General features: G+C 38.8%; 1 protein-coding gene across 19 annotated transcripts in view; it reads right to left on the bottom strand.

The window, feature by feature from the left end:
- Nucleotides 1-2,782: 2,782 nt before the first annotated feature.
- The window catches only part of PHLDB2 (pleckstrin homology like domain family B member 2), a 229,566-nt gene continuing 218,809 nt past the window's right edge, over nt 2,783-13,539 (bottom strand). For all 19 annotated transcript variants that reach the window (XM_019448307.2, XM_019448314.2, XM_019448313.2 and 16 more), the window contains 4 exons: nt 13,138-13,284; nt 10,901-11,120; nt 5,384-5,469; nt 2,783-4,784 (listed from right to left, as the gene is read on the bottom strand). In XM_019448307.2, coding sequence (XP_019303852.2) covers nt 4,644-4,784; nt 5,384-5,469; nt 10,901-11,120; nt 13,138-13,284 — 594 coding nt within the window. In that variant the 3' untranslated portion in view covers nt 2,783-4,643. The remainder of the gene's footprint in view (nt 4,785-5,383; nt 5,470-10,900; nt 11,121-13,137; nt 13,285-13,539) is intronic.

The raw sequence follows: 13,539 nt of genomic DNA, 5'->3' as shown, positions 1-13,539 counted from the left end.
CGTCGCTCTGGCGAGCCTCTCGCAATTGGACGGTTGGTTCTACAAGGAGTTTTTGCCTGTGAAGGCGTGGAATGTTTTGAGCAGCCTCAGTAGGTGATTTTCTCAATTGGTTGTTAGCTGGCTGTTAGATAGATAGAGGCGCGGAGAGGATCCGTATCCAACGTTCCTAGATAGGAAACCATCTCATCATCCCGAGGACACTAGGGAGCGGAAGCTTAAGATGCTAGGCTGCTTGCATTACAAATCGCCTTCCCACCCCGACAGTTTTAAGACAGTTTTAAACCGTACCGGAAATGCTTCCAAAATCTGACCTTAATCCTGCTTGTGTAAATACCCGAGGTGGACTCGTTCGCCGCTCCTTCGCCGCTTTCCAATTCGCTTTTACTCTATCTAGCTCTTTATATGCCTGACAATTGAATTATTTAGTTATTCTGTCCCCTGCCTCATGTTACGTGCAAAAATAAATCCCAGGAGATATATGCTTTCAACGGAAGATTAAAACAAAGGATTTAAATACACTTCAGGGCAGTATTTTGTAGTTTGGAGATAGAAGGGACTTTCATAAGCAAGAGATGAAACCCCGGAATAAATAAAAATGTTTGCATGTGAACTTCAACTTTTTTAACGGTAAAAGGCATCTTGAGTCAAATGAGAGTCTAGAAAAACTGATTTTACGGCACAGATAACAGAACATTAATACTTCTATTCAGCCTGCTCCTAGTAATAAGGAAAAAAAAAAAAACCCTATAATTCAATGGAATTAGCCAACGGCTGTGAGTAGGCGCTTCATCTATAAAGATGTTCAACTTCACTAATTGAAAAATGTGAATAAAAAAATAACATGTTATTTTTCTCACCTGTCAGATTGGGAAAAATTAACAGAGCAACTATTGGCAAGGATGATGGAAAACTGGCACTCCTGTATGGTTGGTAGCAGGGTTAATTGCTAAACTCTTCTGTCAAGTAATCTGTGCACAATTTAAAATGTGCATCATTTTCAGCGCCCTTGATCTAATGGCTCCAGTCTGTGACTCTTCTGTAAAGAACAGTATTAGTTCCTAAGGATGCATATAATCTGCTACAGCACTATATATATATATATATACATATACATACATACATACATATATATACATATATACATACATATACATACATACATACATACATACATACATATATATACATATATGTATATAATATATACATATGTAGCATATAATCTGCTACAGCACTATATATATATACATATACATACATACATATATACATACATATACATACATATATACATATATACATACATATATATACATATATACATACATATACATATACATACATACATACATATATATACATATATGTATATATATATACACGTATATACACACACACACACACACACCATAAATATATACACCATATATATATTTTTTATTTTATTATTTTTTTTTACATTTTATTTTTCAGAGAGGGAGAGAGAGAGAGAGAGAGGGAACAAGTGGAGGAGGGGCAGAGAGAGGGAGACACAGAATCTGAAGCAGGCTCCAGGCTCCAAGCTGTCAGCACAGAGCCTGACGTGGGGCTCGAACCCACGAACCGTGAGATCAAGACCTGAGCCGAAGTCTGTTGCTTAACCGACTGAGCCACCCAGGTACCCCTATTTATCTTATTTATTTATTTACTTAAGTAGGTTCTGCTCAGCTTGGAGCCCAACACAGGGCTTGAACTTAAAACCCTGAGATCAAGAGTGAGTGGCTTAACGACTGAGCCACCCAGGCACCCCTACACCACTATTCTTATAAGCAAGCAGAAGAAAAAAAAAATGAATTCTGGGGGCCCCAGGCATCAGCAAGTAAGATCTTATCTAGTTTTTTTCTACTTAAGGTTAAGGTGGCTGGTATAAAATACTTAAGTAAAGCCACTTTACTATGTTAGTCATACATTTTGGAGCAATGATTGGTGCTAAAGTTAAAGGCAAATGTTGGATACAGTGAATCCAGCCTATCTTTGGAGTCTTGAGAACCTGTCTTATTGGAACATTGGGAAAAGTTGGATAAATAAAAACTAAATAGATCTTTCTTGAGTGGTGTAGTGCCAGAAACAGATAGCAAGGACGGCTGCTCGATTTCAGGATGCACTCCAAAAGTTGTGGAGCTATTTTGCCAGTTCTCCATTAGGCCTGTTGTAGATTCCAAAGAAACTAAATCACTAAGGTGATAGACAATGTGTGTCACTTCGTCGTCCTTTAAATCTTAACAATAAACATTTCTCACTGTGGGTTTTGGATAATTGCAAATATCCTCAATCATTCCTGTCCCTATTCTCTCCTTTTATTTTTGTAGGTCTTGCATTTTATGTACAGCAAAATGAAAACAATCTGACTTGTCTCCATAGTGGGAAAAACACTGCTCAAAAGAGTAGGGAGCCCCATAGATTGTTTTCTCTATCCGCCCTTATCAGTATAACAAATCATGAAAAACTGTGGCTAGTGTCAAGTGAAGATGCTTTTACCTACAGTGATGGGCTTGAAGTAGACCTATTGTTTCCGTACCCACTGTCAATGTTGCCTTCATTATCAGGAGTGTAAGGATATATTGTTCAGGGCCATTTCTCTCTTTGAAATCTGCTGCCTTAGTCCAGGGAGACAAGTGAGGTTGCCTTCAAGTAAAATCCTTTACTTCTCACCTGCGTGATTTTTTTTCCCCTGTCAGATAAGTAAACACAGCCCTTGCAATCCCCAGTAATAATTGCATCTTTGCAAAAAGACGGTCAGATGTCACATTTGTCAGGAGTCATCTCATTTCAGTTTTATAAAACTACAAATCATAATGTTAGCACACAAAATCTCCACCTTTATGGAGGTTGACAATTGACTTTTGCTGATTAATCCATCTCCTCTTATGTCACCAATAGGTAACCTCCTGGTGAGAGATGAGTTTATTTTCAGCTGTGAAATCTGGTCAACATTTTAATCCATACTCAACATATTTTAACACACATTTTAAAAGGCTTACTACATCATGCATAATATAACGTTGATTAGAATATCTTCATAATCCTGTAGAGAAAGTACAGTACAGTACAGAAAAGTTATATCTTACATTAACCAACAAAATTTTAGCAACTGCATTTCACTCTCTTAGATCATTACAAGGGTTTAGGGCTGATGTCTGAAAAAAACAGATTATAAAACTGTCTTCTGCAATAGTGACCTTGTCCTCCACTGTTCAAGTAAAATCATGAGTCATCCAGTTGCAAAATCTTATTATTGGCAACGTGTATACATGTGTGCAAACCAGAATGCAAATTTTTAAACACTGTACCCAGTCAGGCCAGATCAAGATGTTATGGACACTTCCAATCTAGTCATTTCACCTTGTACTAGTAAGCAAAGCCATTAATTATTCTCTACTTCTATTCATTTGCAAACTTCTAGGAAAGAATACGTTCATACTTACAAATACACACAACATGACAGACCAGGATAAGTGGCATTTGAAAAACTGTTATAAAAGAGACTTGCCTGAAGTCATTTCATTCAAGAAAAATTAACTTAACTCTAAAAAAACTAAAGCTAATTGTAAAGAAATACATAATAAAATAGTACATTACAGAGAACATTAAGTTGGAGTTCATTTTCCTTGTTCTATAACATTACTTCTGTAAGTAAGTATTTTCACTGCTCTGTTCTTTGGTGAAAATAGGGCTCTGGTTTCATCGTTATGTCACGTGAGGCTGCAAAAAGGTGTGTTCCACGATAAAGAGCAAACAGACAACCTAAGGAAATTGGCTACTGGCTACCTTTATTCTCAGCACCGGGAATGGAGAAATCTTTAGCAAAACATGAAATAGTCTCTTTATTTTTAATCGCTCCAAGTGACAGAATGCCTGTCTAATAAGACTGCTTCTGTCTAAAACACACAACTTTTTGTTTTTTCTTCTTTTACAACAAGTGATTTGCTATATATGTACAGTCGCTTATGCCAGTGGTAACTCTCCAGAGTCAACTTCCTGGGTAACTGATGGCATCAAAGTACCATTTTAAAATGTAGAGTAACACCAAATACAATTCATCACTTGAAACTACCACTATTAAACAGAAGTCACGTCAAGTCTTTGGTTTAGGTGCAGTACTTAATAATTAGGGCAAAACTCCTAAAACTCTCCTCCAACCCCTTATTTGCTTCTACTTACAAAATAACCTTCAGCAAAATGGTTTTTAAAACGTCAGTTGATTAACGAATAATGTCAATGCCAATAATTTGGGTGCTAAAATAATTTCGTATTTCCAAGTACATATATTTTTGTAAACTGTTCAGTTTATTTCACCAAAGTAAACAATTGATAAAAAACAGTTTATAAGAAGTGTTCCTATAAGTGATGCTATTTACCAAAATAGTGTTTTCTTTCTCACAGGTGCTTCAATCCTTTCGCTACTTGTAGTCAAGCTTTGAATTCAACCCCCCTTTTTCTCTTTTACAAATGACTTCCTGTTAATGTAAAAAAGAGTTCTGAGTATACACAGTTAAAGGGATGGGCCTGTGGGTCCGGGTCTTTCCATCCCGGACTGAATATGGCTTCATTCTTGTAAGAGACTATTGCAGTCTGCCCGGAAGTACACTGTTGGCGCCAGTTCGCTACAACAAGAAGTGGGTGTAACCTTCTGCGCCAGTAACTATAACATCCATCCAGATCCGCATGGCTTCCGGCGATGGCGCGACCATATAGTAGATTCTGTCATGCGTCTTGACACTGAAGGTGAGTAATGGGTTAGGACTCTAAAAATCAAAAACGGAAAAGAATGTAAAACAAACATCTTGAAATCGTAACATTAAATAACACAGACATCTATGGGAGCTTTTTCCTCTTCAAAAGTTTTCCAGTTTGTGGAAATCTCAATTGGTATTACTTTTGCTCTCGTAGAACCTGTACCCCCACCTCCAGCATTTTTCTCAGCACTATCTTTCTGGCCTCACTGCACAATAACTCTCACACAGCTCACCAATCAATCCTCTTAGCAGCTACTTTGCAGATAAAGCTCCAGCCCAGTGCCTAGATAATGTACGCAATAAATAACCGCTGCTATTCTTAGTCCTACTAAGATCCTTCCTTATAACTAGGTAGTAGACCCTTCTTCGAACCTCAGCAAGTCACTTAGCAGGTCTCCTGAATCAATATGTCCAGAATATTTTCTCATTTCACCATGATTTTTTCTTCCACCAAAGATCAGCGATACTAATTACTCTATGTTCGCTTTTCTAGAGTGATTCTGCTCATATCAATCTGTTATGTCAGAGCAACACATCTAAATTGCTTGCAGTTCAAAAACCATTTTTCCAACCCAATTATTCATTCACATCTGAAAATCAGTGTTTACCTTATTAGCATTCTTGAGGTGATCATAATACACTTCTTCAATGGCTTGGAAGTATATTACTCCTTTTAATTTAGCTTCATGCTTGTCTGCAATAATAGTTAAATACCTTATCACCAACGATAGACTGGGAAGATTATAATTTCAGTATAATTATTACAATATTTACCTAGTATTTAAGTTACCTGAGATCAATTCAGATAATTTAGGTGAAGGCATTAGCCCAGTTCTATTTTGAAAAAACAAACAAACAAACAAAAAGGGAACCATCAGCCCAAACCTCGGGGACTAATTGATTTTGCCCAAAGCTCTCTAGCAAATCTGCAGTCAAAAAGACAACCCAGAGCTACTGACAGTCAAGTTAGCACACAAAATATAAACACTGCTGACACCAATACTGATTATCTCCCCACGTTCTCCAAAACTGTGGTTGTAATGGAAATGTTAATATGTAGAGCTGTCGTAATGAGATTTGTAAGAAGGTTTTTGTTTTTTTAAGAAGGGTGTTTTTTTTTTTACCTAACTTAAAATAATATTCTACTTATATTTCTATTTATTAATATTCCACTTATATTTCTATGAATTTCTTGTTCCGCATGCTTTTTCCCCGTTCCCAGTAGAGCTTCATGTCAATAATTTAGTGATCTTTCAATGCAGCATGTTTCAAACTGTTTCCAAGATTTCATCAAATTTGCCATAAAAACCCAACAAAAACGTAAAACAAAAACAAAAGCAACCAAATCACAAACCAAACAGCATCACTCTACGATCTAATAAGTTCTTGAAATATTTTGTAATTTAAACACAGAGAAGATCATAAATGCATGTGAGCATATTAAAAAGTGTTCAAAGCGTGGATAAGGCTGCAAAAAGAGAGAGCCTGTTGGTGGAAGTGCAAATAAGAAAGCTCCTTTTGGAAGGCGGTTTGGGAAAATACACCAATTAAAAATGCAAAAAATTCTCTTACTCAGCAAGTCCACTTCTAAAACTTTATTGTATAAGAGCCACTCATGCACATGCACACGGATTTGTGTTTGTTACAGCAGAAGACAGCAAAAAATCTGTCTGAACTCTAACAGGGGACTGATCCAATTATGGTCGGGTCACATAATGGAATCCACACAGCCACTGGAAAGACTGAGCTGGATCGGCAAGTGCTCGTCAGAGAAAATCCTGAAATACTGTTATGCGACAAAAGTTATGAACAGAGTGAAGAATTTGGTCTCAACTGTGTATTTTTGAAGTTCATTTATTTATTTTGAGAGACAGAAACAAAGAGGGAGAGAGAGAGGATCCCAAGCAGGCTCCACGCTGTCAGCACAGAGCACGATGTGGGGCTCGAACCCACAAACTGTGAGATCATAACCTGAGCCGAAATCAAGAGTCAGATGCTTAACTGAGCCACCCAGGAGCCCCTGGTCTTAACTGTATTAAAGAAGAAAGAATACATATATATGTATTATATATATATATATATATATATATATATATATATATACATGCATATATATACATCTATCTGAAACATATACATATATAAACATATATCTGAAAAAATGTATATATAAATGAATAGAGAAAATCTGAAAAGATATTTCAGACTTTTGTGATGTGAAAGTTCAGAACTTTTGTGATGTGAAAGAGACTTATTTTCATTGTATAGACCTTTTTTAAGTTTATTTGTTTTTATTTTGAGACAAAGAGAGATAGAGAGAGAGAACCAGTGGGGGAGGGGCAAAGAGAGAGGGAGACAGACTCCCAAGCAGGCTCCGTGTCATCAGTGGGGAGTCCCATGTGGGGTGGGATCATGACCGGAGCTGGAGCCGAAATCAAGAGTCAGATGCTTAACTGACTGAGCCACCCAGGTGCCCCCTACACTTTTGTTCTACTGTTAAGTTTTTTACCCAAGAATGTCCCTTTTTTTCCAACAACAATGGAAAGCTAGTCTGAAAAACAATAGCCCTGAGAAGTTCAGTGGAAAATATAAAGCTATTAAATTACACTTAACTCAGCATTTCCCAAACTTATTTGACCATGTTTGACCATGGGCCATATTTGTATGTGTTCTGGTTTTTTGTTTGTTTGTTTTACTCTTCCTTGGGAAGCACCGTTTTAATTAATGCCACGTTCAGTGGGTTTCAATCAGTTCACTGGGAAGGATACTGCAGTATTAATGGGAATACAATAATACTTTACTTTCTGAAAGCAGGTGTAAAATAAAATCTGGAGCTAAAAGTAAATTTCATCAGTGTTTCAAGGAGGCAGAAAACTGGGGAATGAACCTTTTGTTTGTAGGGCAGTTCATATCTGAGAAAGAACTCTCAAAAATGCTGGCCTCACAAGAGCATTGTGAACTAAGAGAATTAATAACGCTATTGTAACTTGACACGACAAAGCTATTCATTCCTTTTGGTAGCATTAGCCCATCAATTTTCAGATATATTTTCTGTCTCAGTTTTCTTTAGAGACTCTTCTAAGGTTACCCAGTTAATATGTAGGAGGCCAAGCATGGAGGCACAGAGACTCTGTGATGAGCACAGAGACTTATGACATTAGCTGTCAGAACTCATGTTTACAGCTCCTTCACACGCACGGTACCCTTTATCTCACGACAAGCTGAAGGGGCGGGTGTGGTGTCTGTGGGGTCAAGTCCAGCCTGAACTGCAATCTGCAAGGCTTCCTGTGGACTGATCTATTCCTGCACTTGGTGATGTTTGGGAAAAGAGCAGGGGCGGAGGCCAGGGGAGCAGACAAGCTACTGATGGCTGTAAACAGAGCCAAATGGACAGTGTCTGTCAAACTAGGACGCACTGGTCAGTTATATAATATGGGAATATTAAAAAGCTAAATGAAACATAATTTTTGCCTGTTTTATATGTTACAGTTCTGAGTAATCATTCATCTATCAAAAAGAGATATTTTTTATTATATATTACATAAAACATGTAGATATATATAAAAATATATTTTTGTTGTATATTATAAAAACTATTATAAAATATTTTAATAAAAATATTTTAAAAATAATATATTTTTTAAAGAGAAAACTGGTCACCAAGAAGTTTACATTTGGAAAAATGCGTTTACGTGGTCATTAGGAGCACAGGTTCTAACATGGGTCAGAAGGAGGAGGGAGTGAGCAGCTGACCTGGCTGACAGAGGAAAGAATGAAATAAGGGTCTCGGAGAAGAGAAGCAGAGAAGAAGAGTGAAGCTGTTTTGTCTGAAGTTAATTAACATGTTATCTTTGGAAAATTCTGGGTGAGGTTGTCTTTGGAGACTAGCACAGGGCAAAGTTTTGTTTATGGATTTTGCAGACATAAATTGGCATTTCTCATTAAACTGTCATCTTTCCTATTGTACTAACTGAAGAGAACGTCTCTGGATTTTCTTAGAACCCAAGATCAGAAGGCCCAAAAGAGGCAAGCAGGGAACCCAGAAGGGGGTTTAGGCCATTCGCTTGGGGCCACTACAGCATTAACTGCATACTGGAGCCCCACCAAAGAGCTCCTAACTGAACAGCATGCACTCCTGGGTCCTCCCCACCCCAACTCTGGGGCCCCCCAGCCAGGGTCTCCTTGTTATCCACATGCCTCTTGGTGCCTCATACTTCTCTTCATAAACATATCCTGACCTCACACTATGTAGATTAAGTGACTAGACTGTTATTTCTTTTTTTTTTTTTTTAATTTTTTTTTTTCAACGTTTTTTATTTATTTTTGGGACAGAGAGAGACAGAGCATGAACGGGGGAGGGGCAGAGAGAGAGAGGGAGACACAGAATCGGAAACAGGCTCCAGGCTCCCAGCCATCAGCCCAGAGCCCGACGCGGGGCTCGAACTCACGGACCGCGAGATCGTGACCTGGCTGAAGTCGACGCTTAACCGACTGCGCCACCCAGGCGCCCCTAGACTGTTATTTCTTATTACATTGATTTAACAATTGATTCTTTATTTGACATTGCTCATAAACGCTGATACAGTCACCACAGGGTCTCTTCATAAACTCTTGCATGATATTACTTTTCTTTAGTTGCTTAAGAGAGCAGAGCTAAATCTGTGCTGACAATGGACGTGTTTCATATGTGACCCAGGAGTAAGTAAGAAACTTTTTTCTTTTTCTTTTCTTTTTTTTTTTTTTTTTTTGAGAGAGAGGGGGGTGGGGGGGGGGTAGAGAGAGAGCCTAAGCAGGCTCCACGTTCAGTGCAGAACAGGGCTCCATCTCACGACCTTGAGATCATGACCTGAGCTGAAATCAAGAGTTGGACACTTAATGGACTGAGCCATCCAGGGGCCCCGAGACTTTTTAGTAAGTACAGCAGTTACATAAATATTCCTGTATTTTTTTGAAGACTCAGGTGGGTATGTTTCTCACAATCTATCATTTAAGCAATCCAAAAATATTTCAGTCAGTTAATAAATACTTGGTCACTTGTTCACTGATGAGCTTTACTCTCGGCTTAAATAACATTCTAATTTACAAACTGTAGCTGGATGTCTGTCAGCTAAGGCTGCCTAATTGTGTGTGACTTAAATAGGGCATATGACCATAAATAAATAAACAGAAACCTTTTTTCTGGCTTTGTGGTATAAAAGTCAATATTTTGGTCTAAAAGGATAAATTCCATTTAATATTTGTTCAGACTTCAGGTTATTTCAGAACCTGAACAGACTAATTCACACTTTTAAAATAATAGATAATTTTTATTATTTCTTTAAAAATTAAAAAAAAATTTTTTTAACGTTTATTCATTTTTGAGAGACAGAGAGAGACAGAGCATGAGTGGGGAAGGGGCAGAGAGAGGGAGACACAGAATCTGAAACAGGCTCCAGGCTCTGAGCTGTCAGCACAGAACCCGACGTGGGGCTGGAACTCACAAACTGCGAGATCCTGACCTGAGCCAAAGTCAGACGCTCAACCAACTGAGCCACCCAGGTGCCCCTAAAAATTTTTTTAACGTTTATTTATTTTTGAGAGAGAGAGAGAGAGAGAGGCAGTGAGAGAGAATCCAAAGCAGGCTCCAGGCTCTGAGCTGTCAGCACAGAACCCGACGAGGGGCTGGAACTCACAAACTGCGAGATCCTGACCTGAGCCAAAGTCAGACGCTCAACCGACTGAGCCACCCAGGTGCCCCTAAAAATTTTTTTTAACGTTTATTTATTTTTGAGAGAGAAGCAGAGAGAAAGAATCCAAAGCAGGCTCCAGGCTCTGAGCTATCAGCACAGAGCCCAATGCAGGGCTCGAACCCTTGAACCTTGAAATCATGATCCACGCCAAAGTCGGATGGATGCCCAACTGACTAAGCCACTCAGGTGCCCCAAATTTTTATTTCTAGGGAGGAAATCATACATATCATGGGACTATACAACCCTAATATAAAATAATATAGACCTACAAAGCTAATATCACCCTTAATTCTATTAGTTACCAATCAACCTATTTATACTGACTTTTATTACCTTTGCTCTTTAGCAGAGAGTTCCTGATTTGAATATATCACTTAAGAGTTTTTTATCACTCACCTGCATAATAAGAGAATGTGCGCTTGTTCCGATCAAACACAAACCATCGTTTTTTCCAAGTTTTAATTTTTCCACCCATTTTGATAAGGAATCCTCGGCAGGTCTTCTCTGTGATCGATACATGATAACAGGTATCGATATTGTGGCCTGCAGTCTCTACGTGGCTTCGCAAATCAAAGTCTTCCTTCCGGACGGGCAGATAGCGTGTCAAAGGTCGGGCCTGGAAAAGCACAACCCCGTGTCATATATAGCTAAGTACTTATTTCGTTTAAGGTCACAGTTATTTGAGTGGACATGAACTGGAAAGCCTAAGCATTCAAATGTTTATGTGATTATGAGAACTGAAGATAAACATTATTCTTTGGAGTTTAAAAAATGCATAGCGTTTTCAGAAGGATGCTACAATATGCGGGGGAGGGGGAGGGATAAACTCAGGTGGACAGGTTCTACTCCTTGAGAAGGGCAGATGAGAAAATGGAAAAACGTCATTAACCTTAGTTTTACAAGAGGCATATCGCCCTTCAAAACACAGGGAAATGAAGCACGAAGTTCCCTGGGCCTCTCCCTATCACCACCCTAACATTAGTTCTTAAATAATCTCAGACATGATATGACTGGTGAACAGTATTTAGTAAGTATACCGCCCCCCCCCTCCCCCCGGCCCTGCGAGATCCCCTAAAGCTATACATGTTGGCTGATACACACCCTCTGGTAGAAACTGAAGGCAGAGATGTGTGTTTTGAGAAGTGAAGCTAAAATAAGGTGAGATGTGGAATCAAAGCCATACTCAATGAGCTATCCAATGAGCAGATATGGAAAAGATGTATGTGGATGTCTTTTATTTTACTATGGCTGGAGTAGAGAAGTTCATCTAATCTAGGAAACACGTATCACCACGGGTCACGTTTCCAAAATGGCGTTTGACTTTATTCTGTTAATAACCCCATCCCTCTGCCCTGGGGAAAATGACCTACATATATACTTGGAGGAAAACCTTATAATTAGGATTCAAATAGAGAATTGTACTTTTTTGGATTGGCTTCGAATACCAAATAGCCAGGGATGACCTTCACCGCGAATCATAATTTGGCAAAGGATAGGCATAATGAAATAAAATGAACAAGTTTTACTTTGAATTTTTCCTGCAATATTTTGCCTTTGAGTCTGTGGTACTTTGGCTTTAGACAGATGCCAGAGACTTACTGATACCTCAAAAGCACACAGAGTCTCCAAGATGGGTCTCTCACTGCCATGCTACCAAACTGCCAGCAACTATGAAGACTAAGAGGAACGGTACCTTTTATGAAGTCTAGTAAAACTTGGTAAAATGGGTTTGAACTTGGAATAATTGGCACTTCACAAGATTTTATTTTAGCTCCTCAGCCGACCTACATTATATAAGCAGCTTTTTACTTGCAAAGATTCAAACTCTATGATAAGCGGGATAGGAAGTGAAAGGAAATGGGTGATTTTCCTGAGTTTTGCTGGAGCTCAGTAACCTTGCACACATGTGTGCACGGCTGTAGCAAAGGGGATATGTGTGACAATACAGTGGTTAGGAAAAAAAACTACCAAGAAATTGGGTTGGTAAAATTATTTTGTTCTGGAGTATTTGCTTCCAAAAATGGCTTCATAGAAGCTTTTCTCTTCCTCAGCCAAAGGTTTTAGTTTGGGTGTTGTATTTGTTTTCAGTATCTGGCTGCATTTTTCAAAGCTGCTTGGAAAAACATGGTCCTTTTAAATATACTCCCAAAAATGGGCAGAAGAAAAACTGCCTCTCCCGCCGAATTGTTCTATGCGTGACCAAAGTATCATTTGAGTAGTAGGTCTCAATGAGTTTTTTTAAAATGTTTACTTATTTTTGAGAGACACCACGCATGAGAGAGAAAGGGGGGGGGAGGGGAAGAGAGAGAGGGAGACAGAGGATCCAAACAAAGCAGGCTCTGAGAGCCCAAGGTGGGGCTCAAACTCTCAAACCATGAGATCATGACCTGAGCCGAAATGGGACACTTAACCAACTGCACCACCCAGGTGCCCCTCAATGAGTTTTGAGATAAGCATATATTTTGTTTGTTTGTTTGTTTGTTTGTTTGTTTGTTTCTGTCCCGGCAGTTACATGTCAAGAAGGGCTGCTGAGCACAGTGACAAGAAAGCCATCCTGGCACAGCATGACTGTCTTCTAAACAATGACCAGCAGGGGGCAACCTATTCTAATCCATCCAGACTGACCGACCAACCTGTGCCCTTTGTTTCTCCCTTATTTTTACTTCCTTTTCAATTAACTTCTGCCGCTGGCTAGTTTCTTCCTGCAATCGTTTTTCCAGGAGTTCTCGGCGTCGTTTTTCTTCTTCCAGAGCTCGTTTCTTGGCTTCCATTTCCCGTTCCTAAATATCATTATTCCGCACAAATTTTAAGATATACTGGTTATACTTGGATGATTCCAACTAATGGAAAAGAAAATTCTCCCTAGACAATTGTTGGCTTTATAGCCTGGGCTCTAGACTAGAATCACCCCTCACATAGTTTTTAAAATCATCCCACGCAGAAAGGCAACCATGACATTTAGTTAACAACTGAATATTAAGTGAACATCCAGCTGTGGAACTCAGTCATTTCATGCTGGTGACTACAACCCTCGC

The sequence above is a fragment of the Panthera pardus genome, unplaced genomic scaffold (assembly GCF_024362965.1).
Source record: "Panthera pardus isolate Hobbes unplaced genomic scaffold, ASM2436296v1 HiC_scaffold_16, whole genome shotgun sequence".
Classification (NCBI taxonomy): Eukaryota; Metazoa; Chordata; class Mammalia; order Carnivora; family Felidae; genus Panthera; species Panthera pardus.
Note: the sequence above shows the minus strand (reverse complement) of the source record. Positions and strands in the feature narration are given on the sequence as shown.